This window comes from Cariama cristata, unplaced genomic scaffold (assembly GCF_000690535.1).
Source record: "Cariama cristata isolate BGI_N322 unplaced genomic scaffold, ASM69053v1 scaffold4898, whole genome shotgun sequence".
NCBI lineage: Eukaryota > Metazoa > Chordata > Aves > Cariamiformes > Cariamidae > Cariama > Cariama cristata.
The window spans coordinates 35,466-62,802 of NW_009630542.1; the positions used below are offsets into that span (position 1 = coordinate 35,466).

General features: G+C 48.9%; 1 protein-coding gene across 1 annotated transcript in view; it reads right to left on the reverse strand.

Moving 5' to 3' along the window:
• LOC104165821 (leucine-rich repeat-containing protein 75A-like) overlaps positions 1-27,337 on the reverse strand; it is a gene marked incomplete at its 3' end in the record, with an annotated part of 57,355 nt that overhangs the window by 19,156 nt on the left and 10,862 nt on the right. Inside the window, exon 2 of the mRNA XM_009705573.1 lies at positions 5,056-5,184. Within this exon, the coding sequence (XP_009703875.1) occupies positions 5,056-5,184 (129 nt within the window). The remainder of the gene's footprint in view (positions 1-5,055; positions 5,185-27,337) is intronic.

A 27,337-nucleotide genomic window follows, 5' to 3' on the forward strand; every position in this document is an offset into this window, starting at 1 on the left:
GCCGAGCCACTTCCCGAGGAACCCACCTGGCACCTTTCTGTAGGGCTGGGGTTGGAGAAAGGCAGGAAGGTAAAAGACTGCCCCAAGGTCATGGCCATGGGGAAGAAAACACTTGTTCAAATGTCTTTGATCCTACGCAACCCTCCCCCTTGAACCAACGTTGGAAAACTTGCTGCAGAATTTCCTGAAGAGCAAAACCACCTCTTCTAAGGCGTAATAAACCCCAAAGGTTTACAACAGCTACACAAGGCGATAAATACCGAGTGCAACATCTACGGCCGCCACTCAACACAATGTTCACGTGCAACGACAGCATATATTCCATCTGAAAGCTTCCCCACCAGATAGCAACCTGGCAAGTGGTCGCTCTCGCACGGCTCCATCGGCGTTTCTGGAGCCGCCGCGCAGTCGTGCTGCAGGCACGTCCCGGCCCCTCCAGGAAGGGGTACTCAAGACACCCGGGTTCAGTTGAACTGCGTTATACGTTTGTAAGTAGGGATGGGACCAAATCCAAACCCTGACTTTCAAGGGATCTGGAAAAGAGTTTTCATCCAGCTCCTTCAGCAAAAGTCACCTGAACACAAGCACCTCGAGGAAGGCTGAGATCTCAGCGAGGTCCGCAGAGACACGACCCAGCCTTTGCACAACATACCCCGATGTCCACACGAAAGCTCACCCGAACAATTTCCACGCTCAGGCTCATTCAAAGCACTCCAGGCTCCTCCAGTACAAGTTAAAGTTTTTGCCTTGCTGCTGGTTTGAATTTACTTGCTGGAATAAGCATCCACCGAACTGTGCTGAGCTACAGCCATGCTGGAGAGCCCAGGCCAACTTTTTCTGGCCACACAGACCAGGATGTGTTTACCCAGAGCTCAGAAAAATGATTCAACTTTTATTTTAGCTTAGAGGAGAGACCAAGGGGTCACCTTTATGCTAAGGGCGGTATAAATAGAGGCTGAGTGAAAAAGCAACGTACAGAAAGCCAGGGAGGGAGGAAGAAAGCAAGACCCCATAACTCCAAGTAGACAAGTATTTAATAGACGTGGTTAATAGGGACCAGGGTCCAGGTCAGTCTCATTCTTCAGCCCCCTCTGTCTCACCTCCATATGGATGTGGGCAAATTTACAGCTGCCTCAACCTACGTATTCATGTATATTCGTGCCACGGGACGGAACGGCATACCTTCAGGCGGCAGAGCAAAAGCCAAAACTTCTGCAACACTCCTGGCCCTGAGCTTTCTCCTGCTCTCCTACGCTGCTGCCAAGTCTCTGTCAAAGAAATTGCAGGGAGGGAAGGAGGTCTGAGGGGAAAGAGGACTGGATGCTGGAAAATAACCCAGGGGACTAAGGCATGCAGGCTATTGGGAAGATAAAGAAAATCAGTGTCTCAGAAAACCACCACCAAATACTGGGATGAAATTATTTTTCACCCAGCGACCTGAGCTGCCAAAGAAAAAAAAATAAAAAAAAGGACTTAAAGCACAGCTGGTGGCACCCAAAGCCAGAGCAAGGCTGAGTCATGGACCAGGAGCTGCAGGGCAGTCCTGCAGTTGCTGGACTCGCTGTCTGTCACCTGCACAATCCCTGCTTTCCTCTCCAAGACAACACCCTTCAATCTCCCAGGGATGCTCCAGGGCTTAGCAACTGTCTGCGAGCCCCTGTGGATCTCTGGCGGAGCACCTCGCTGCACGGCAGAATATGGTGATATTTTCTTCGCTGTATTAATACAGCTGTCGCCACTCTCATGCAAACACTTGCCACCTGCCAGCATTTGCCGCAGCAGCCTTGTAAAGGATCGCTGGCCTGGAGGAGCCGTCCCGTGCTCCAGCACCAAAGCAACTGCATGACACGGTGCAAACCTTGAGCTGTGCAAAGGAGGGGGAGACGACCAAGTGCATCCAACGAGCAGCATCTCATGCAGAAGAAGAGCCTCAGCGCTGCATGGGCTGGATTTATTCGGGTTTGCTATTGCATGTTTTACCATCACAGTTTGCTAGAAGCCCATGATTCTGTACTAGGAGTTTGGATCTCTATGCTTACACTGGCGCTAACTTCTTCACAGCATTTAGTGCCAAAAGAAACGTGCAGGGAGACACGCGAACGCAGATATCGGGCAGCAGAGCAGTTCGCCGTTGCATGAGCCGCCTCGGGTTATTTTTACGAGGATTGCAGAGCGCACGCTTGGCCACGGCTCACCGTTAGTCTCCCAGGGCAAAACGTGGAGCAGAAACCAGCTTAGTCACGATGCTTTGGAAAAGGGTAACCTCAGCGGGGGAACGGGGCCTCTCTGCCTGGAAACACGCCCGTCAAAATAGGTTTCTCCAGTTTCCCATTTCATTGCCCCATGGGGGAGGAGAGAGGAAAGGATCTTACTCTCTATAAGAAAAGGGAAAGGGATATATTGGTATCCTTGCATGAGTTCACTATCCAGCAGAGGGATGTGTCTGTGTCTTGAGCTCACACTGTAGGACATGGGACATCCATCCTTGGTCTGGAGATGGAGATTTGGGTCCCCAATGTCCCCGAGCCATGTCTGCACACTGCTGCACCCGCCTCACCCTTCCCAACATGGTTTATTGAGTGCAGAGAGTTTTATGAAGCACTTCCAGAGCCAGTTCCACACCATAGCCCAGGCAGACACACCTCAAGCATCACCATGGTTTTTCCTCAGCAAAATTAATGAAATCTTTAAATATATCAACAAAATCAATTTCCTTCATTTTTAAACACTGGTGGAGGCTATTATTAAGTAAAACATCCACAAGAAGCAGCAGTGAATGACTCTATCCCTTCATACACTCTTACGGGAAATTAAAGACCCATTATTAGCAGTAAGTACAGGAGACCAATGCCTGCAGGTCCCACCTCGGACCCCCACCCCCTCATACTGGGCACATCAGACCTATGGATGGTCCCTTCCCAAGAAGAGCTTAAAAATGCCATGTGCAAACGAAAAGGAGGCACGAGATGGGTAAATGGCTTGTAGTTCAGCAGCAGAGATGAGAACAGATGAGCTAGCTCTGAGTTTGCTGTCTCCAGGAGGGAAAAACAAACAGCCAAACCCACCCCACCAACAAAATCCAAGGAGACAGAGTGCAACAAGTGTGCTCTTGGCAGAAATTCAGACACCTGATGAGCTTGCTGGGATCTGGTGGGAGATACACACATCCCCTCCAGGATCACCTAAAAAATATCTGGGGTTCACCATGTGATGCCCAACAGGGGCTGGGTCTTGTTTAGATGTCCCCCCTCCCGAGACATTGCTGGGACACTGGTGGTGCTGCCCTCCAGGAGGGCTGGAGGAAGGGCTGCACCCCTCTGCATCACAGGGGATGGACTCACAAAGGTCAGGTATGCACCTCGCCTGGGGCATCTGCACCTTTCCTCCCCGCTCCAGGTTACGCTAGCGTATGAGGTCTTACACGCTGCAGTGAACTTGGATGATTGATGCCGTGGCACTGCTCCAGACAGCTCCTTCCCAAGGACAAAAAGGCATGGGAAGGGTTTGGAGGACAAGGAAGGAGAGTGTTGGGAGGTGTTTCCTCATGGCCCTCAAACAGAGCTCCATCACATCTGCAAGCGTGACCAGAGCCAAACACGTTAGAGGGGTGGAAGGGCTTACTTTTTGCTCAAAGTGAACTTTTTGGTAGCTTATTGGTTCCAGACAGCAAGTTCAGGGAAGCCACGCAGCTCCCGCACTCCCAGGGAAGCTGTTACGATGAAGACACCCCACCACAAAGCTCTGCAAACCCTCCTTCGGGTTTACTGGAAAACACCACTCAGCCTTTTCCTACAATTCACACCATTTGTTTTAAATGTAATTTTAATTCCTGACAAGCAATGTGCTGGGGAGAAGAAAAACCCAACTATGATAGATGAGCCTTCAGCTCCCCCATCACGCTCTGACCTGTGCCAGACAAGGTGAAACATGGACAGAGATGTCTCTTTAGGAGGAAACCCATTCCTGGGAGTTTCAAAGGGAGTTGAGGGAGCATCACCAACTACAGCTCCCGCTCACCCTACAGCCCGCACGGTGCTTTGCAGAAGGAAGGTATTTCCTCTGAAAGATGCGTATCTTAGGTGTTTGCATCCAGTTCATCTTTGGTGCACGACATGTCACCGTGACTGTAGTGCCAGGACACATCACACTGATTTAGCAGAGCTGTGCCACCCTCCCAAAATTACAGGTAGGGAACTGCAGCATAGGAGAACTAAGAGATGAAAAATCCCCAGAGAGATCTGATATCACCTACGTCTCCTGCAATGACCGCCTGGTAGCTTTTGGTCTTCTCTCTTACTCCTCTTCCTCCTTATCCAGTATGCTTTGACAGCTCAGACATTTCACACCTTTCTAAGGCTAGCTCTGCAAATCAGGTACCGACATTATTGCTTATTTAAAAGAAAGCCTGGGGAAAGAAACCTTAATTATCCAAACAGCCAGTGGCCACCATGCAAAGTCACATTTATCACAGAAGGGACGGAGCCAGCCTGGGATTTTCAAAAGCCCTTACGCTGCTGTAGCCGGCAGCGAGCAAATGGGGCTGAGAGTTTTAAAAGCGCACGTCTTTCTGCAGCTGCGCTCACAGAGAAACCTGCTCGTGTCAGAGCCCGAACAGCAGCCCAGGGAGGCTGTGCTTTTTTGGAAACCTGGCCTTGAAGGCACAGTCAAGGACTCTCTTGTCATTTGGGGTCATGATAAATATCGCACAAGGGCGAGGAATGGTCTGTTATCCTTGGGAGGCAGAAAGGGTTCCTGATGGGGTAAGGTCTTTAACACAGAAACACAAAGTGGCAGAAAGCGGAAATAACTGGCAAAATAAAGTGCTAACACCCAAAGTACTAACGTTAGGCAAATGTTGCTTGGTCAGCTGGAAAACCCAATACTGTGCAATCAAACCATGATCTCCAAGCATGTCCTCTTGGTCCAAAGACCTGCAAGCACAGCAGTAACCGGGAAGCTTTTTCCCTGGCATTCAGGGAGAAGCTCCACGCTCCCAGAAGAACAGTTTCCCAAGCCAGCACAGTTATGGAGGTGTGATGAGACCATGGTACCTACCGGTTTGGGGCAGTGAATGTATCTAGCAAGGCTGATGATCAAGTCATGAGTGATTGGATCCACCAGGTTTCGAAAGCTGGCATATCGATAGAGGACATCATCCAGCGAGGTCGACTCCATTCCTAAATCCTGCAGAAAACAGGGTAAAGGAGCAATATTACATGTGCTACAAAAGCCAGTTCTAGCATGGATCTTAAAATTAGCCCACATTGGTGGTCCCCATGAAGAAGCCAAGAAGAAAGTGATTCCCACCACCACCCAACACAAGGAAGGGAGACACAAGCTGCACTCCTGTCCTTTATCTGCTCTGCAAAGAGGCGTTAGGGCTGCAGGATGAACACCCTCATGTCACTTCACAAGCCATAAATCCACCGAGCGAACAGTATGCTTGCGCTAAGGTAAAAAATCAAAGATGACTCCAGAGAACATGACAGCTCGATCAGCATGAAACTGGAATTGGAGAATAAGTATAGCGTAGATGTGCTCTGGGTCTGCTGTGCATAGGGAGGAAAGAATGAGCCTAAAATTGCAGCAATGGAAACAGGAGGATAAATTGGGGAGGGGGTGTGGGAAGAGCAAAGTGCTGGACTAGATTGCCTGGGGAAGGAGTGGAAGCTCGGCCGTTGGAGACTGGACAAGGAGGTGTCGGGAACAGTTCAGATCAAGCTGATCCTGCCCTAGGGATGGATCAGACCTCTCGAGGTCCCCTCCAAGACTATTTTCTATGATTTGCAATCCTTAGACATAGTAATTTGAGGAATTTTGGCAGAGAACTCATCATTATATGAAATACGTTAGTGCAGAGGGATGAGGAGGGGAAGGGTTATATATAGTGTACTCCTTTTACTTCAAATATTTTATCTCCACTATGTTTTGTTCCTCAGCAGCAGCCGATCAGGGGATAGGACATCACTCCTCTCAGATGAACGCACGTTGCAGCGAGGTCCACCAGCCACCCCATAGGATGGCCAGAGCCAGTCCATCGAGGACATGTGCCTCACGGGTCCCATCCAACACTGGAGCTCCAGGAGATCTGGCTCATTTTCCAGCCCTGCCTTATCGGGTGAGCTTGAGCAAGCAATTTCTCTTTTGCCTTTTATTTTTGACAGGAGTAAGATGGTTTGTATTTCTCTTCAAAGGCCTGCTTTCGCTTTTAAAGAGTGAAACCCAGAAGCAGCCTCCTCTACTTGGTATGGATGGGAGTTAGCAAAATGAAGACCCACGGGTCCCACTGTATTTCAGGAAATTCATCTCTCCTTTGGGTAACGCATCCACTTTCCCATAGCAGAGACATCACTACATCTACCTCCAGGTATTTACTTTCCAGATGATCTCTACAAGACTCAGTGGGCAGGGCCATACCCACGTTGAGATCTGCCTGCCACCCTGGAATGCATTTTGGCAAGATAGAGCCCCTGCATTACCAAAACAACACGGAAGCAGTTTGACAGCCACCACTGAAGAGTGGAGATGTAACTTGGTAAGGAAGAACTGACCACCAGCATTGTCCCAGTGCCACAACCTCGGGTCCTTCAAGCCCTCGCTGGCAATGGGAGCTCGGTTTGTAAGCTGGTGGGCTGGTCCAGCTCCGAGTGCCTACTCCTGCTTCTTGAACCAAAACACAGCTCAAACGAGGAATCATTTCAACTATCGATGAAAAATCAGGCAACGATGAAACCCTCATATCTATCTCTGCTAGCATTGAGGAAAATTACTTCTGACCCCCAAGAACAGCCACGCTGGAATCAGAGACTTGTCCACAACTGCATCAAATGCCAAGTCGTCCTCCCACGTAGCTGGTGGCAGTCGGCATGAAGAGTTTCACGATGTTTGAAAACACATGTGTCTCTGGGGGTGAAAAGGCCTGCTGCCCAGCAATGGCAGTGCTCCCAGGGATTAATCATGGTGCCATCAGACCAAACTGGTCCAGTTCTACAAAACATTTGAGGTTGAAAAGAGCTGAGCTGCAAAAATGAGATGGAAGTTTCAGGTGAAGAAGGAATGAGCAAAGCAAGAAACATGCATAAAGGGGGAAGCATTTGGTGCTCTGGTCCTCTTCCTAGGGAAGACCAACGGGCTACAGGGCTGAAATACAGGAGGGGATCCGGAGGGCAGGGGGTGCTGTCATGTGGAGCTGGGGCAAGTGAAGCATAAAAGTTATTCATAACGTGCCGGTATTAGGAAGGTGCTACTTGGCCATGTAAGAATCTCAGCCTGGCTAAGGGACTCAAAAAAAATTGAAAAGTGTTAGACACACAGCACAGGGCTGGGACAATCTTATTCACCATCATCCTGAAAAATCAGCCTTCCTGCCTCTCTTTTTATTTATAGTTTCAACTAATAACATGTTATTTATTGAACATTTTGCACATCTGCAGAACTTGCCATGTGAGGACATTACAGCATCTCACAAACGCAAATTGCACTTATCACCCAGAACCACAAGCACTTACCTTTAGAAATGATGCATTTAAAAGGAAGGCATCACACAGAGGCATTATCTCCCTTACAGAGCTGAGCAGAGCAGCTCAGTGAGATGTTAAGCCCTGCAGATGTGAGAGAGGAGCCCACCCCATATGTGCTACAGCCAAAGCACCGCAGCTCCCAGCCCTCACAGTATAAATGCAGCTTTTGCCCAAACAAGTAGATTAGATGTGGTAGGGTTGGATATAGCTGCTGTTGTAGGAAATAAAAAACCCAACATGGGAGAAAGTAGCTTTACATGGTCTAAAAACTGGAAACAAAAAAAAAAAAAAAAAAAAAAAAAAAAGGATAATCACAGACCCAAGCAACCTCCCTTTGTGCATGTACACACGGATAAAGACCATGCAGAACAACAGAAATACAGTTCAGGAACTTCAACTATCAGAAATCCATGATCGCTGTCAGACCCAGGAGACAGACGGGGACAGAAACGTGTGGCTGAGGGTGGGGACTGTCCCCAGGTCCTGGAAATAATCTGCAATTTGACCAGCTTTGGGGTGTGTTAAAAGCACCCCGAGACAGCCTTCCTCCAGCCGATGCCCCTGAGCTCGGCTGCTCCAGGGTTGCAGTTTGCAGCTCATTATTGACAGCCACACACACAATTTGTTAATAATTTAAACAAAAAAGTTCCCTTTCCCTTGCCCCCAGTGTTTGAATACAGCAAATACAAGCCCGTAACACCTTGGCACCCTGCAATAAACTGGAACCTCTCCTGAGCTCTGAGGTGCTCCAGCCCCAATGAACCGCATGGGAAGGCACACTGGTTGTAGGTGCTGATGCTCTGTCACTTCAGACAGGCTGAAAATTATCATCTTCACTAAAAACAACAAAAAAATAAAGAAAAATGTATTCCACCTTCAGACACTGGCTGTAGCAGCCAAAGGGATCTCGCATTGCGTGCAGTTACAGCTCATGCCACAAACGAGGTGGCAAGCCTTTATTGTCCTGGTTTCCTTGTTTTTAGGGACATCACCACAGCACGGAGTTAACACTGGCTTCACTGACTCTCTGACTGCAAAGACGCCATTTAGTAAAAAAGAGGCAGTTAAAAAAACACCAAAAAAAGCCTGAAAACAACAAATCTAACTGGCCACAAAACCCACCCAGCCAATGCGCCCACTGATTGCAAACATACCAAGTTTGAAAAATAAAGTGGCTGAATCGATTTATGATCTATCTCACAGCTTCTGCCAAGTTGGCACTTAAAAAAAATTAATTAATCTCAGCACCGAGGCGTAGAGCTAAGAGGAGGGTGTGCATTGTGCTCGCCAGGAGCGGCACTGTGACAGCCATGCCAGCCCACAAAGGATGCTCCAGCGCAACTGGGTTTAATTAGGCTGGAAAATAAACTTCTTCATTCAAGACCATCTTCATCCTCATGTATTTTGGCACCACGTGGATCCGCAGGTGACTGCACAGAACCGAGTGGGTTCAGGAGCTCGGGTTCCTTTGCGAGAGGAAAAAAAGGGAGAAATAGAAATTGTGCAGATAAGGTAGGGCAGGGAGATCCCCAAAGGAAACTCCCACTCTTTCAGGAAGAGAAACACCTCTCCTAACAGCAGCGTGGATGTTACCTTCCCAGTCTGGTAGAGCTCAACATTAGGATTACGCAAACATCAAGTAAGAGTTGGATTTGGCCCCTGGTCATACGGCATCGCTGGCAAACACCAAGCACTGCCAAAGACGACAGTTTTGGGGCTTGGTACAAGTAATTCTGCACATGCAGCTCTTGACACACCGGGGTCTCTGAGGATCAAACCAGGCTTATCACTTCTCTTTAAGCATCTCAAAACCCTGACAATTTTCTCTTAAGCTAAAATTAAAATGTAGAATGAATAAATCAGAGAATTTCTCCTCCTCTCTCCTGGGAGAACTTAAATTTTTCACATGAAGTATTCCCTCCTCCCTCCTGGTACACATTTTTTATGCACAGATGTCTTTCTCAGCTGCTCCCTAAATCTCTCTGCCACACCAGCATTGTCTCTTTTCCACCACATGTAATATTTTAAAGCCACTCAAGGCTGAAACTTGTTTGAGGCCAAGTGATGAGCTCATCTGCAATTTAATAACTTAGCACCAGTTCATGCTGTCAGCAGCAAATCACGAATCGCTAGCTTTGGAGAAAACGCCCAGCACCTGGCTCGAGTCACTTGGGCTTTTTTCAGCACATTCCCTTTTCCCAGGAGATCTTTACCTGGATAGCAAGTGCAACTTTCAAATAGAAAGGGTCTAAGGGTTTAAAATGACGGTATTTATGAGCCAGGACCACAGCTTTCTTGGTGTAGGCTGGAGGGGTGTTTTTCTTGTAGGCACCCAAAAACCCCACGCCGTGCTGAGATGGTTTGGGGAGGTTTGCACAAGTGCAGCAGGAGAAGGGGAACATCTCTGCATCCCTGAGCCACCTCGAGTCCTGACATCCCCGTGGGCGCTGGCAGGAGGAGGCAGAGAGGACCTTTCAGAGCAGCATATTCAACAGCACATCTACACCCATGAGCCAGCCGGCGCTAATGCCCAACTTGGGCAGGATTTGGCATTAACGACACAAAATGAGCAGAGAAAGTCAGGAACGCAGAAGTGACTGAAAGCAACCCAAAAGCTGCGAAAGGAGCAAAAAGCACCAAGGAAGAAGCTGCTGACCCTGACGTTAGGCAGGTCCCTGCGACTTGAGCTGCCACCCCCGAGTCTGTCTTACCAAACCATGCCCCTTCCTGAGCACATGAGCTAAAGCCTTGCTTTGCCAGGCAAGGCTAAGGAGTCGGGAGAGACCATCACTTTGGGGCTGAACAGAAAAGTAGGAATCTTGCTCAATTCATTTTGCTGCGCATCCTGCCTGCCATCATTCGTGACCTTCCTGCAATTTATCTGATTTGTTTCCAGCTTTAGGAAGCCAAGAGAAAGCCAAACCACTCGTCAGTCCTTGGGGATGGCTTAACCACTGGAAGGAAAGTTCCCTGCCACCAACTAGTTGCATTCAGCCTCCGTAGGAGGAGTCTTCTACAAATGTAGCAGTGCAAAGCTATTAAATTAAAAGGAAAAAAAACACACACACACAAAAAAACCCAAACCAAACCAACCAACCAACCCCCCAAAACTATGAAAGAATTAGAAATTTAAATCAAATTCCAGCAGAAAAAATGTAATGCCTCCTTCCACAGCAGCCAGCAATGGCAACTTCCCAGCCACAGCCATGAAAGGCACAAGAGAACATAATTAGTTTGGAAAAACACCAAGGCAGGTGAGAGCCCAGGCACGGTCGGTCGTGCTGCCCCGCAGAGCTGATGCTGTGCTAGATGCTGTCTTCAGCCTGGGTCCCTTTTCCAAGCAACAACCACAGAAACAGCCCTTCCACCCAAAACCCAGCCCAAACTAAGAGTTCACCATTAACCTCCCCAGGCCACCACCACCCAAGTAACGCCGTTTTCCCAGTGAAAAAAAAAAATAAACACAAGGCATCTGGGAGCTGTACCCCCAGCTTATCTTTCAGATAAAACAACTTGTTATTCCCCTTCTGCTGCCTGTCAAAAAATGCAGCACGACAACAGCTAACAGTTGAGCAACCAGCTTTTGAAGCTCCAAGTTGTGTTTCCATGAGACGCACCATCATGTAATACTCCCCTAAGCCACGAGGAGCCATAAACAACGGAAGTCAAGCCCATTTTCGCTTATTAAACTATTTATCACTGCAAATTGAATTGCAATTAGAGGAACCATGTGAGAAGTCATACGATAAAACAGGTTATGCTGTTGCTGCTTTCATTAACACAGAGCGAATGCAGCTACCGCCTGCCCAAATGAGGTTACCGTGTAAAATATCACCCCGAGCTCCGGCAATCACGGCTGCTCATAAATATCCTGATAGCTGCTATTTTGGCCAGCACCTCTTCCAAAACTGTTTCTTATCTCCACTAATATCCAAGTCAGTGAAATGAATTTCCAAGCAGAGAGGCTGGTGTTATAAACAAGGGTTAGGCATGAAGGAAGAGAAGGATTAATATTGTGTGCAATCAATCATCTGCAGCAACTTATCTGGGAAAAATGATTTCATGAGGTGAGCATTAGCAATGTGGTGAGTAAGGTCAGCTCAGAGAGACAGGCATGTGAGATGTGACTCAACAGCGAGCACAGTGTGGGTTGCTCAAAGGCTATGGGGTTGTTTCTCTTGATGGAGGACATATTTAGCTGCTCAATTCCCATGCCTTGTGGAATCCCCTCTTGAAACAAGCAAACAAAATATTTCTTGCCTTTGATCTTTAGGATGTTCAACTCCATCACCAATCCTCCGATGTCTGGTTGACTTATGAAGTTAGTAAGCCACCATAAAACTTGGTATTTATGGATTTGCCAGCTACAATCAGCCATGGTTGCCCACAGTGTCCAGAATCAGCCTCCACCCATTTTGCATGTGATGAGACCTCCAGCGTTTGCTTCACAACTAGTAAGTTTGGTGCTGCTTTACTTTCCCATGAGATAAGACCAAGCAATGTGGAAGTGCATTGCTGGAAAGATTATCTGCCCAGTGCATTTACTGCAGCCCAACAGCTGCGGTCATCTGCGTACACCCCCTATAAACTATGAGTTTATATATTGCAATAAGGTGTTCTACACATGCTATAAACAGTTTAATTCTTAACTGGGTATCCTAAGGGATCAAGGCTGAAATAGTCATGCTGTCCATCCATCTCCTCCTCTTCCCCAAACAGCTTTTTCACACAGGAACCAATTTCAGAGGTTGAGAGAGGAGTAAAGCTTCTGAAAGGGAATGACGTTCCAAGGGGCTTTGGGAAAAAACAGACCTCGGAATTGCAAAGATGCCCAAGTTTGCACCTTCAAAGAGGGCAGGCAGCACGGCTGTGACTGGGCAATCGGTGGTGGGACCAGGACATCTGGATGGGGCACTGCAGAAGGCACCTCGGGAACCTCCAAACAAACCAGTAATTGCTACTGAAAATTTCTATGTCTAATCCACCAGAATGGTGCAAAAACTGAGTTTAAATATGTGGGATATTTTCTGTTTAACAGAGTTAATATTGGTTTCGGACTGACGATTGCTCATTCAAGCCTCAAGTGAGGGTGCAGTTAGAGAACGGAGTCAATGTTTCAGGGAAGAAGTAAACATTCCTCTGGCAGATTGACTCAAATAATAAGTGGTGGCAGCTTGAACCCCCTCCAGGAGGCTGGAATTATAGAAACTCGGAGAGATGGATTAATGAGCAGAGATATGACGCCGCCATCCAGATAATAAACAACTGCGAATAAGAGATTTGCAGAAGAATGCGCTGCGCTTATTTTAAACTAGGAGGCAAATGCAATTACCCCAATTGGAGTTTGGCCAGACCACAGCGAACAGACTTCTTCAGGAAAGTGCCTGTGGATATTTAAAAGGATAGCCTCAGCTACCCATCCCATCTTGATTTACAGAGCCAGCGGGATCCCAGTATACAAAAAGCTTGGAAACACTACCCAGGGAAGGTGACTCCAGGATTTGCTTTGAACAATTCAAACAATTTAGATCCATCACTGCCTTTAACACAAGCGTTCGTCTTCAGCTCACAAAATATTATTCTCTCATCCCTTCTAAACCAGTGGGAGCTGCCTGCATCCCAGTTTCCCATCCAACCCAGTGCATCAATCTGGGGCCATTGCTCCAGCTGGGGCTCCAGCCCCAAGCCAGGACCCCGCTGGCCATGCAGTGCCTGCACCAGATGGTTTCTGGTGGGACTTGTCACCTCTTCCTCCTGCTCCCCAGAGGGACGGGTGACAGCAGCAACCTCCCAGCAGTCTCAGCCCTAAGGCACAAAAGCCTCTTTTGCTCTGCACCAAAACACTCCCAAGAAGAGCGATCCCCCAAGGTCTTCCTCCTGCAAAGGAAAGATGGAGGCAGAAAAAGCCGCAGGTCTAAGGGCAAGATGGGGAAGAGGCTGTGAGCAAACACATCAATCTCTCCAGTTTGCCGACAGCTGAGTGCAAGGACCTAAGGGCCACTCTCACAGCTGCCTCACCTCCTGCTAGCCAACTCCACCCAGAGCCCACCACATTACATGGCTAAAATCCAAAGAGAAAATTTAATGCATCAACTCTACAAGACACCCACTCTATTAACTCTGCTCTTGCTGCTGGAACTCCCCGTTACAACTCCGCAGTGAAGCATTAAAAGGAAATATGACAAATTTAACCAAGCATCTGCCATTTCCATCCTTGTGGGTCTGCTAAAAGAGCTTGCTGGAACAACCCAGATGCCAACTGGAGTGTCCAAATCACAGGTCAGAAGCAGAACTTCCATTTATCATTCCTTTTGCTCTGTGACTAGTACCTTTCACTGTTAAGGGCAGTACTGGTTGCACAGGGTCTCCTGCCCCAGCACGGGTCAGTGGCTGATCCCCAGGATGAAGGCTCCATCCCAGCCCCAGCCTCGACCGCACTGTGCTGCCAGCTGCCAGCTCCTAATTTTACCCCTTCTCCCTGCCACCCCACGTGCAAAAAAAAAATGCTTTTTTTTTCCCTTGCAAAAGCCTCTGTTGGAAAATGGACTTACAGAACAGGATGCATCTCCTTTCCCGTCAGGTAAGGATCCAGACTTGTCACCTGAGCTCAGACTACTGTCAATTCATATGAAGATGGTGATTCATCCTATTCTAAGGCAGCTGGGCTGAGTCAGTCTCTGTATGTGGCTGTCTCAGATATCCACCAAGAAAGCCATCTAATTAGCTTATCCTAGACATTTAATGTTTAGGCAACTGGAGCAGGAAAATCCCATTCATACAGTTCTCACCTTTGTTTTCCAGCACAGCAAGCGCAGAGCTCTGCATGGCTTTTGTACCCACTCTTCCAGCCAAAGAACAGCCCCATCTGTTTTGCAGCTGATCACCCATCAATACCCGTTATATTTTTAAGTTTTGCTTTAGGCCCCCACTGTTTTGTTGGAGGTAACCGGGAGCTCAAACAACTCTTGCCCTTGGAAGGTGACAGCAGATGCTTTATGGGCACTGAAGACTTTTATTTGTGCATGCAGATATTGTACCATGTTGTGTTCGCGTGCAATAAATACATACACATCTTTATAATAAGTATTTGCGGGAACAAAAAAAAAAAAAAAAAGGCAGAACTGAGATCCTTGTAGGAAAGGGGAAGAGGTTTCCAAATAGAAGACGGCACTGTCAGATGGGGAGGAATCACTTCATAATTTCCACTGCCTGTTAGAGACTGCCCTGGTGTTTGGGCATTGAGTAAAGTGAACAATTCCCGATACAAGAGTAGCATTCACAATCACACGCCTTTCCCTGCTTGAAATTACAGACGACTCTCCCTGCACACACTACGACTGACGAGCGTTCTCAGAGCAACATCCAGCCTACAAGCACTTCGTGCAATCTGCTCCTTATCCCCTACCTGCATGTACTGCATCTCATTAACAGTAATGAGCCAAACACCCCTGCTTTACACATCCCTGCAAATATCTCTGCTAAGGGATACACTAAGAAGAGAGTCCAAAAATCTTGACTCAGATGGCCCAATCTAATAACGAATCAAACAGGCAACAAGGCTTGAGCAACTGTGCTGTCTGTCCATCCTTCCACCTCTCCGTCCTTCCCCAGGTAACCCTGTGTCTGCCAGTCTCATTAAACTACGGGAAACTGGCCAAAGTCTCAAAGGTAATTAAGGTCCTGCAAGTTTGGGGGAATCGGTGTCTGGGGAAGGAAGAGATGCCTGTAAGGGAAGGACCGGGACTTGGCTGTGGTACCCCCCGCATGGCAGCAGATGGACGGACAGGAGGACAGAGGGTCTGCAGCTGGGCCGGTCCACAGCTGCTGTCAGGGTTGCCTAACTGGGACCTCAAGGAGGACACTGGGAGAAACTGGATTTTCCTAGAGCTAAGGTTTGGCTAATGTGATGGATGACCAAGACAAGCCTGAGGGAAAGCCAGCCTCACCTGGCCCTGCACTGGGGACCACCCTCTTGTCTAACAGAAAAAAAAAATAAAAATGATAGAATGGGAGTCCTCACCTCTAACTTCTCCCTGCTCTAATCCAGCCACTTTCTTCAAGTTGCCCTCACTCTTCACAGATTAACACAACACGGCATGAGCCGCCTAGCTCTGGCATTAATTCTGATGAACCAGTCTCCGGTTACCAGGAAAGCAGGATTTATTGTCTTGGCCCACTTGAGCCCCATCTCCTGTTTCCAGCAGCTGCCGCCATGAGAGATTTCAGGAGGAGGTCAGCACGGGTCTAATGTACAACGGTGCAATCCTGCCCGCCGGGTGAAAAGCCCTCTGTGAGCACAGCCTAGCCAGCTGTTCCCAGAAGCAGGTAATCCCAACACGGCCAAGTACAGAAGGAATCACAAATCACGGCTGAAAAGTCACATTTGCTCTTCTATCCATTCAAAATGCTGCTTTCTGAAGATGTCCCCTCCTCTCCTCAGCCAGGAGAGCTGTTGCAATCCAACGATGGAAAAAGAAACTTGATAATTTCAGGGGATCAATCAGGTCTGGGTTAGCAGTGCTGCCAAAAATGCCGAGATGGAGATTACCCACACCTATCTGATATGGGGTTTTTTGTTTTGATGTACAGCTCTGCCAAGCAGTGAGCACACAGACGGCCATTTGAGCCACCGGGAAACACTCCCACATCATCCCCAAGTACTGAAATTCCCAGGCACATCACGCTGAACCTGCCGTGTCGATAATGATGTCACCGTACCACCGGGAAGCCTCCTAGACCCCCCTCCAGTGCCCAAAAGAAATCAATCCGTTCCTGCACATACAATAAGAGCTTGCAATCCAATAACTGCTATCTAAAACCCGGTTCACTTGCAAGCCCCGGGTTAATTATTATTGCATTAGCTACGGAGGGACGTATTGTTACCGCTCAATGAATGCTAAGCTCTACTTCAAAGGGACTGAATTTCGGCAGTGGAAGACTATACAAATGCTTCAACAATTGCTTTGGGATCCTTCAAAGCAGATAGGTGCTAGAATAAAACCTAAGATCTTATTGATACAGGCGTTAGTAAAAATAAGCATCAATGATTCCTCAACACAGCTCTCTTCTGGAGTAGGTTATTCAAGGAAAGCCATTTAAGATATCTTTGAGACACAGAAATAAACCATTAACTCTTTAAAGTGGCTGCCGGGGAATGATATGAACATTTCAAAAAGATCATTTAAATGAATAAATTGCAGTTGACTCCAATAAAAACACGTCAAGCTTTTTTTTGGTGCCATTTATACCACTGCAGGAGCCTGGGTAGGAGGAGCACAGGGACAGAAATGGGTTTGGACAGACAGCGGCAAGGGAAAAGCCAGACACTGCAACGCGCACCACCAGCACTACCCAAAGCACACCAAACACGTCTCCAATGGGCTGCCCTCAGTATCTCCAGAAAGCAAACACACGGCTGAATCAGAAGGTGAAATGTTTTGCCGTAGCCAAAACCATGCCCTGGTAGGCAAGACAACGGGTACGCTCCTCTCTCGTCTTAGCCTGAGCTCCCCATCCTCTACATAGGCACCCATGGGTGCAGCCCGCAGGAGGAGAAAGAGGAGCACGTGCATGTCCCGCAACGCGCACAGCGCTGCTGCCCTTCCCCAAGCACCCCATGCTGGTCCTGCTGCTCCCCGAGGATCACTCCCTACCTCATTCCTCCCCAAAACAGCGTTTTGTCATCTTCTCTTCCCCCCATCCAAATGTGCACCAAATCAACTGCACTGGCATCGCCACGTTGGCCAGACCTAAGCATCAACCACCTGAAAGCGGCTGAAGGAGCAATCCTGATTCCCTGTTCCACAACAGGTCTTCTCATCTCAATCGCGGTTTTCAGGCACACGGACATTCGAAATCCGGGTACATCACTTGTTTTCTACCAGCAAGTAGAGTGGAGTTACCCTTCACAGCTCCCTTGCTGCACTTCACACAAGAATCTGGCTACCTGTCGCTGCAGGAAGACACGTATTAGAGATTTTGAACTGTAAAACCTTAGAGAGAACAAGATAGATTTTGTACATTTTAGCTCAAAGCAAGAGATGAGAAAATAGGGTTCAATTCGACATTGAAATAAAACCTCCTAGCCTCCTTTCTGCATTAAGACTTATTCTGAGGTAACAGCAGCCTGTTCCACACCAAGCATAAAGCCTCTTCTACGCTTGGTACCTTCTCAACAGTTAAAAGAGGCTTCCAGCAAAGGAACAAAACAAACAAATCCCACACCACCAAATTCATTTTCTTATTTAAGACAGACCAATGGGAATGGAATAAAAATAAAAGTTACTACAGTTTCTAACAGCTTGCCAAGAAGGCCGGCATCACATAAGTAATTAATACGGACAACATGAATTTCAATTCTTTCATTTGCAAATCCAGCATCACAGTTAATCTCAAGCATGGCCAAAGTCCATTAATAAAGCAGATTCATGTAACGGGATTCCAAGCAATGGCAAATCAATATATAACACAGTTATTGCTAGAATAATCCATGCTTCGCATAATAATCACAGTCACTCTAATGCTGTGTGTTTATATGGAGACATATTCAAGACAAGACCAGGCCAGGCCACCTAATGAGCTCGGTGGGGCTTGTTCTGCCGCAGTGGGGTGTACGCAGCAGTTGCAGCAGGGAGAAGAAATCAGGGAGGATGCTATTTAACACAGAGGGTTGGCACTCTCCTAACCTCACTCAAAAGAGGAAAAAAAGAGACATTGGGTGCCATCAAGTCCTTGTGATTATGATAAAAAAAGGTTTCTATTGCTGAACAGAGATGCACACCCATGGTTGGTTACCATCCAACGTGTTCCCAAAAGCTACGTGAGGGACAGGGCTTCCCTGAGCAGCCCAGGGAAGGGACAAACTCCTCAGCAATCCCATTTCCAGAATTAGACTTGGAGCTCGCGGCTCGTTTCTCTCCAGACACCAACAGCAGGCAGTTCAGAAGCAGTTTCATTAAACACCCGCCACACAAGCTTTTGCACAAAGACACCCACCGTGCCGAGCCGGCGAGCTATCCCCCTAATTACAGGATAACAGACTTGCTCTGAAACCAGTCACATTCATGCAGCTCCAGCTTAGGGAAAAGTAGGGGTATCACCCACTTCTCCAATTAACTCCTAATCAAGCCTGTGAAATGCCTTTTTTGCAGGAGCTGTGCCTAAACGTACGTGGCGGTAAGCTGAAATGTAGCAGGAGAGTTAAGGCTGCATCCAGCGAGGCAGGGCATGGCTGCGCAGCGCTTGCTTCCCGCTGAAGCCCCAAAGGATGCCTGGGACCAACATCCACCTGCGGCGAGGGTTTCCCACTGACACTGCTCTGCCTGTGATGCTCCGATCACCGCTGAGCTCCACATCTGCATAAAAAAATGCTGCAAAGGTGTCAGAGCTGGCTCCAAATAGAAAGGTAGAGCAGGAGCGATGGAGAGCCGCTACCCGCTCCATCCCCATCTCTTCCTTTTGTTTTCAGGCAGGTTATTAAGTGACTTTCCCAATTTATAGACTCCCTCAGTCTCACAAATGATGGAGTTATTCTGGTTTTGGGGAGGCCCTCCCAACCCCGTTCGTTATCAGCAGCAGGAGTCAGGGCTCTCCACGTTAGTTGCTGAATTGCTGCACGGTTTTGGGCATGAAACTCAATTTCTCTTTTCTTCAGCTTGCCCAGCACCAAGATGGAGGTGAATCCGATGGAAAACTGAGCAGCACAGTGATGCAAAGGTGCCTGAAGATGCAGGCAGCTCCCCTCATATTCTGAAAAGCCTGGTGCCCAGCCCTGGGGCAGTGTGAGCTTATTGAATTAATTAATTAATCCTGACAACCACCCTGCTTAGTCCCTCCAGGGTGAAATCAGTGAGGGAAGGGAAAGTATTTCTTACACCCCCGAGCAGCCGCAAGCGAGGCACTGCATCAGCCTCTCCTGTGCAGCCCTACCGAAGAGCCATCGAGTGCCTCATGCTCAGCAGCTTTTCAAGGTGTGAGGGGAGATGATTTCCCTTAAAATCCCTCAAGCCCCTCTGGTCTTGCCCTGGGTGCCTGGCAGAGCCCTCCTCTCCGGGAGGTGCCTGCCCCTGGGTCTCATCAGCCACCGGTAGGACCTTTCCTCTGTCCTCCACTGCAGGCTCAGAGGCATTTACTGGTACACATCGATCCCAGCTCACCCCCTCTTTCACTTTACCACTGCCCTTCTTGTCATCTGTGATGCCTCAAAGCCCCTGTGGGGTATGCAGAGAGTCTTCCCCTGAGCAAACGGGAGAAACTGAGTCAGAGCAAGTCAAACCCACGTCCCTAGACCCACGCTCTGCTGCCTTCTACCTTTAACGTCCACCTTTGCAAACACCTTTAGTTGGGAGGACACGGTTCTGCTCTCCTCCTTCTCCTTTGGGATATCTTATCTCATGCTTGCCAAGTCAGAAAACCACTTAAATACCTGATTACCTATAAGCACACGTTTAAGTCCCACTGAAGCCAAAGGGTTTTGATTAGCAGAGCACTTAATACAGGTTTTTCCTAAGCAAAACTTCTTTCCTCCGCTGCCCTCTCCACCCCAGTCCCTTCACAGCGGCACCGGGTACAACTTCAGAAGCGATGGCCAGGACACACCATGAACATCAGCTCACCAGAGCGAAATGCAGCTTAATGATCAGTGGAAGAGCATTTTGCACAAATTCAGGCAATGAGATCCCAGGAGACGCAGGCAATTTGCAGGCTGGGCTGGTCCGAGAAGCGCTCTGCCCTGCGAGAGCCAGCACACCGACCGACCGGCCAGCAAACGTTTCCAGTAAGTGCTATTAAGATCCTCTTCGTTTCACCACACATCGCTGCAGAAAGGCTTGAGGGTGGTGGTTGCTGGCCTCTCTCCTCTGAGCCCCAGGGGCTATCTGGGATGCGACAAATTAACCCACACGTGGCCAGAGAGCCCCTGCACTTGGCCAAGAAGAGAAATCCACCCCAGGTTTCATTAGGGGTGCTCAACGGACACAGAAAACAAACAGCCTTTCTGCTGTGCTCCATGCCTCTTGCCCCATTTGGAGGTTCCGAGTCCTCTACACTGGGGAAGAGGTGCTCTCTGCACCCCCGAACCCACAGCAGCACCCCAACGCCAGGCAGGATGCAGGACAGCAGGGAGAAGCAAGCGCATCCCCTCCTGCCCGCCTGGGAGCTGCCTCCTGGTATATCTTGTTCAGCAATAAGAGATGTCAAAGAGCCCCCCCCGATTAAAAATGATACTATTTCTCCTTTGTTTGACAGTCAGGGCCATTAAGCTGCTTTTGTTGATATTTCATTTCCCAGTGAAGATGCCGGCAGCGTGCGCCAAATGAACTTGGGATGACCTAGACAGAAAACATACCTTTGCTCAGGAACCTTCAGCGAAGGAAATTCAGCACGTGATGGATTGTGGCAGTGCAATGCCCAGCAGACGATAGCACGCTATGAGCCGACACTTGTGCGTGACAAGAACCACACCTTAAGCTCACTTTGCAGGAGACGCCTTCATCAAAAACCGGCTGAGTCACGCCAGAGCTCCTGCGCTTCTCGCTGATGCAATGTAGATTTCAGTACAGGCTTTTGCTTCTCGTCACTCCCAACCTGATTAGGAGTTTCCTTCCACCAGCGCTTCTATCCAACCTTCACCGTTGGGGGCCAAGGTGAAGACCAAAAGGACCACCAGTCAGTCCCAGTAACAAGGCAGGAGGCAGCTCTAGAAGACGTTTACACTGGAGATCGTGATTTCTGTGTCAGCTCCCACCCACGTTTTCACACCCATGGGAGCATGGCTGAGCCCCGTGCCCTGGCACGGAGGACAAAAGCCTGGACTTGCACAGTTGGTTCTCACAAGTTTTGCATGGTCAGAGAGGCGAAGATGCAAGAAGAAAGCTGTAGCTCATGGCCCTCCACTGAGTGAGGTCCACAGCACCTTGCCTCCTCCTCCTCGGGCTGGTCTGCATCTCCCAAACACCCAGCTCCACACAAACAGGTTCCCTCATTAGGAAGGTAGAGCCCTTGCACCAGCAAAGAGTCACTGTTTGCAGAGAAGAGGTACCACCGACTCAACCATTAGACACCCAGTCTGGAACCAGCCAAAAGAGGAGTTTCCACTGAGGGATGGAGGTGTCCAACAGGCTCCAGGGGTTTTCTTCTTGGAGAGCGACAGCAAGGGACAAAAGGATGAAAGGACAGCTTTCACTCTCTGATTTTTGGCACCGGTTTTCTTTCAGATGAAAGAGCCTGTGCTTCCAATGAAGATGCTGACATAAACCCCCACAGGATGGTTCTGGGATGAAGGCTCATAGCATCCAACATGTCAGCTTGTCAGGGCAACCCTCAGGTCCTTCATCTTAACACTCTGCAGTCTTCATCCACAGAGAAGCAAAGCAGTTTTTCAGTTAGCACATTGCCTGCTCAGCCTTCCCCCCTACCTTGGCCCAACCTGGCAAAGCCCCCAAAACCGCACCGAACTGGACTCGAGTGTTGAGGTCTCCTTGAAGTGGACGACCACTAAGCAGAAGTGTTATTTCAAGCACACCTTTACAGGCTTTCTCTTCAACTGGGCCCTAGGCAAACCCTTCAGCTGCATCTCCTGAACTACAGCAGCCATCCCAGCTCCAAACGGCTGATTCGTTGCCCAAGATCTGTAGCCTGCACCTCCGGCACCAAGGCACAGGTCACCCGATGGGCCGGCTTTTGTCACCTCCAGCCCTGCCAAGGTCCAGGCTGTCAGCTGCACATCGGCATCTTCAGCCACCACGTTGGAGAAACCACATCCTCCACCACGGTGATCCAGCACAAGCATGGGCTGATCTCTCCCTTCACCACATGGCTGGCAAGTCAGATCAGCCCCTCCATCCCAGCCTTCATGGCTTTAGACTGTTGTCACGCTGTTGGCTTCTCCTGCTTTTATCCTACCGCAGATCCTTCCTCCTCCAGCAATTCCTGGCATCTTTTTGAATTTCACCCCCCAAACTTGGCTGTTGATCCCCAACACTGCCGCCGACTCCAGCAGGATCCAACACACACCAGCCTCCAGGGCAGGTGTTCCCATGGCTCACCTTGGGTTTTGCTTGTTTGCTACAAGCAGCCAATTTCTGGAGCGGTTTTTGTGCCTGGGAAACTTGCCTATGAGTTCTGCTCATGCAGTCTGCAGGGACATCCAAAACCTCCCCTCACACAAACCTTGGAGGAACATCAGCAAAGCACCCAGCAAGAAAAGCCTCTGTCTCCATGCCCTGGGCTATTTCCCTATTTCCTTACAATGTGACACCACCCCAGGAAGCGTCCCCAGCCAGAAGCAGAGGCCAGAAACGCCGGCAGTAACAGAGTACCCTGCTAATCCTTCGTCCTTCTCTGCGGGTGGTTGAGCCTTCCTGGGAAAACTAAACAAGACCCCATGAAATGTTATGGCCAAAGAGTATTTCCACAGGTGCTAGAACAAAGTCTTTGGCTTGAAACTCTCACCACAGCTCTGGCATTACAAGCCAGGAACATTTATTTTCCAACTTCAAAATAGCCAACACTAATATTTTTGACCACCGGTTTCCCCTGAAGTTAACAGCAGAGAAAGAAGAACTCTAGAAGCCTTCAGGATGCAGGCCCAACTTCTTAATATTGTTTTCCAGATACAACCGCAGGGCTGAATAATCGCTGAAACTTGATGCAAGACGATGAGCTGAGCAAGAGCAAAGCCAGGATGAGCTCATTGCGCAGCCCTGTCCGCCAGCGAGCTGAGCTTTCCCTTCCCTGCTACGGTCCCATCGAGACATCCACAACCCTGGGCTGAAACTCCTCAATTGGCCATGAAACAGCTGATTTCAACATGAAGACAGCACCGAGACATGACTAATACAGCCATTGGGTTGGTTTCCAAGTGTAGAAGCAACTGGTTCATGGTGAACCAGACACCTACAACCTTACACACACAAGATGCAGGCAAAACCACAGCATTTGCAATGGGCTGGGGTGGCATTTAACATAGAGTAACACCAAACAAGTCTTGGGACATTCTTCCCCCCCCGAGAAACACCAGGGAATCATGCTTGAAGGAAAGACTACTTTTGCAAGACATTAAACAAGGAGAAAAAAAAACTTGCTTCTCTCTGAAGATGCCACAGGCTGATCCAAAATCACCACTGACAAGTAGAAAGGTTGGAAAAACCTGCTTCTGAGGGCCAGCAGGCTGACAAGCAGACTCAATTTGCATTATTGCTTTCCTTTTTTTCCCCCTTATCTTTCCCAACGTGCAGAAAGAGATAAAGAGCAGCTGCCCTGAGGGCTCTGCCACCTCCAGACACAGCCGACCCTACTCTTGGGAATTCCCTGCTCCAGCGGACGCTCCCCTTCCCCTTTACCAGGGGGATGCTCAGCCTTTCTGCCCCTCCATTCCCTCTGCAAAGCAAGTAGGACAGATGCTGTCCCCCATTACATGGGTTTTGGACGAGTGATGAAGGCAAAGACCGCGAGGTGCCCAGCCAGCTGCTGCAAGAAGGAAGCCATGAGACCCCATCTGCCTGCATCCCAAGGGCGACACATCCTTGCTCTTCTTTTAGAGCTCAGCCCTTGCAAACCCTTTTGGTCAAGTTGACCTCACCCACAAACCAGTCCCTTTTGGTTTGCCGAGGGCTTTCTCCCAACCTCTGCTCAGGGCTGAGCACAGCCCACCAGTGTCAGGCGGTGAAGCCACATCTCTCCCCACGCACCATGGTCCTGCTGCAACCTGCTGCTGCTTGCTCCCTCCATATCGCCGCCTCTGCTCCACATTTAGCTGCCGTAACAGTAAAAGCTGGGTCAGGCCCAAAAAGAATGCCTCTACGTGTGCATTGCACACACACACGCAGCAGATGCTTGTAACCCCCAGGTCCTACTCCAGAACCCAACCACAAACCCAACTTTTCCTTCTGCCAACTCTTTCTTTTGCTTTGTGCAACTCATTTCGTTTAATTAGCAGCACAGCCTGGAGCACCCGAGCTGCAAATCAGTCCTGCAGCATCCTGCCGGCTCGTGAATGGGTCAGTCGGAGATGATGTATCCGGAGATTGAGCTCGGTCAGCGTTGGGTCCCACCAGGACCTTGCACGTGATGCTCAGCAGCAAGATGTCATTCTCATCCTTCTGCAATCAACAGAGGCAGCACTGTGAAATGACCTAAACCTACAGGAACCGCACTTTATTCCCGCCTTTGGGATTATTTCAGACTTCTGTATTTTTGCTCCGGCACGGTTTCCTCCGAAGGGAGGGCACATAAGTGAACATGAGACCTTCCAGAAAACACAGTTGATTTACACAATGTGGCAACGCTAAAAGAGAATTTTTTTTTTTAAATGGCTTGCAGGAGAGAAGTTTAGCTTATTTATTTTCTTTGTGTTGCTGGAGAATAGCCGCTGATGGGCAAGAGATGAGAGCACCCCAAGCAGAGATTTCTTACCACGTTTCACAGAGTTAATCTCATCAGAGAACTGCTTTACATCTGTTTGAACAGGGATGGAGAGGTTCGACGGAGCCAAACCTTGTGCTGGTGCAGACGGGTTGACCCTGTCACCTGCACCGTGCCAAATCCTCCACCCTCCTTCTCTGGACAGGAACAAGGTGGGAAGGAAAACAGAGGGAAGACCAAACAGCCCCAAGCTGTGCATGGGGAGCACGTGGGAGTTCAGAAAGAGCACCGATGCTGTTTCTTTTTGCAGTTCAGCCTAGCCACTTAACGACCAGTGCCGTGTAGTGGAAAGTCAACTCGTCGTAGAGTTACAGCAGCCGGTCCCCAAGTGGGAGCAGGGACCTGCTGTGCTGGATGCTGCGCACACACACTGTCCCATGTTCCTTACACACCCAGGGGGGTTACAGAGATGCACGCATCCGAAAAGCCGGGACAACCCGGAGTCCTTGCAGCTCTCAGAGCTGCTGACGTCCTCATCCTAAAGCAACATGGCAAGACAGAAGAAATGCCTCTTCTGGCCTTCACCCATGGAAGGGACTGCATTTTTATACTCCAAAAGGAGATGTCAGAAAGCAGATGCTATGCACATACAGCTCAAAGACACCTTTTTCCCCTGCATAAGCAAAATCAGTGAAATAACTCAGCTGAATACTTGAAGTGTGCTTGCACTACCAAGTCCCAGGGAGGAGGAGCCTTCCCTAATGTGAGTCCTCGCGCACCCTGACGGATGCGGTTCCAAAGCACACTCCTACTTTACACAGGGGGAAACTGAGACACAAAGGAGCTTACCAAACACCGGCAGCGCCAGCTGGGGCTACACCACCCTGCTACGAACAGCACCGGCCACGGCACATTCGACACGCTGCTGTCTCTTGTTTGGGGCAGAAATAGGGCTTTCACCTATGTTCATCAAGCGCTCACTTGGGTCAGGGTCTTTCCCAAGCCTGTCGTCACACGGACATCGCAGCCCCACCGCAAGTAACGCCGCAGAGATGGGGAAGGAACTTGTTTGCATCACCCACAGTGGTGATGCTCAGTGTTTTTAAGGGCACTTAGGCATTTGGTTAAGAGCTACACTTGTAATCTGAAGAGAGGATGAAAAGCACAGCCTCACGCTCGGCGATGGCAAGAACAGAAGGCGAGGGCAGCAGGCACAGCTCTGTATCTGCAATAAACAGGGCCACGCTGAACGCTCTTAATTCCCCTCCAAAGCTATCAAGGGCAGCCCGCTGTTCAGACCAGCTGTACACATCGCAGCCCTCCACCCCGCAACGCTGGGCAGGCAGGCTGTAATTCCCATTAGAGAGCCTGGCAGGTTGGTAATGGCACACATAATAATATATCGATTTCGTCTGCTGTATGAGAGGCTGCCAGGCGGCCCGAGGAAGGGAACTGCTGAGAGGAGGGTTTCCTCTCAAAACATGCACAGAAAAATGGGATGCTGATTGGGAAGGTAATGGATGAGACCATCAGCCGGGGCAAATTACCTCCACTTTTTATAGGGTGTTTCAAAAGCCTCCCATCTTCCCACCCCAAGACTCGACCAGTGCTGCGATTTATACCATAGGGAACTAGGAACCTTGTTCCTATCTTACAGAAATATATAACTGAAGGAAAGTCAGTAGGTTTTGGGGGTTAAGGGAAGTCATTAAGTCTTTCCCATGTTTTATCCCATGCTTGTGTGTTTTTATTTCCAGCATAAGACTTTTAATCATTATGTAGAGCAGAGGCTCTTCTGGGTAGGGATCTAGTATTTGGTACTTGGCTTAGAGGGAAGACGCTTGGAAAGCAAAATCTTTGTTGAAGACTTTCATAGTAACTTCCCTGTCTGGCACCAGGGAATTTGGATGCCCCTCTGAGGATCCACCTTGACGGATGTCTCCAAACTGGGGGTAAGTGAGGTAAGGCAGCTACAAAGGTAAAATCCTCCCAGAGTGCTCAGTCTCTTCCAAGAAAACCAATGGTAAAGGTGTATGGCTCAGCAAAGAGATTAGTAAATGCCCAACCTTGCTAAGGAAGAGCTAAGGAATGGGTTGCACAAGGATTCAATTCAATGACATTAAAATTCAATTAATCCTGCTATTTAAAATAGCTTTAAGCATTAAATACATTTATTTTAAAACATTCATTTCAAACAAGCAATTTAAGGTGATGCCAACCCATGGTCATCCTTTAATATTAAACAGCTTATGTCAGCCTAGGCAAGCAGGACGTGCCGGCTGCCACAAAAAAAAGGAAAGTCACTGGTGAAAACACAACCAAAGTCCAAACACAGCTTTTGGGGTTGTCTGGCTTTCTCACAAGACAAAGACAACATGTCCATTTCAGTTAATTCACCTAGTCCAGCTCGACACCTAACTTCAACAACTCAACGAACAAACCAGGGGTACAATGGA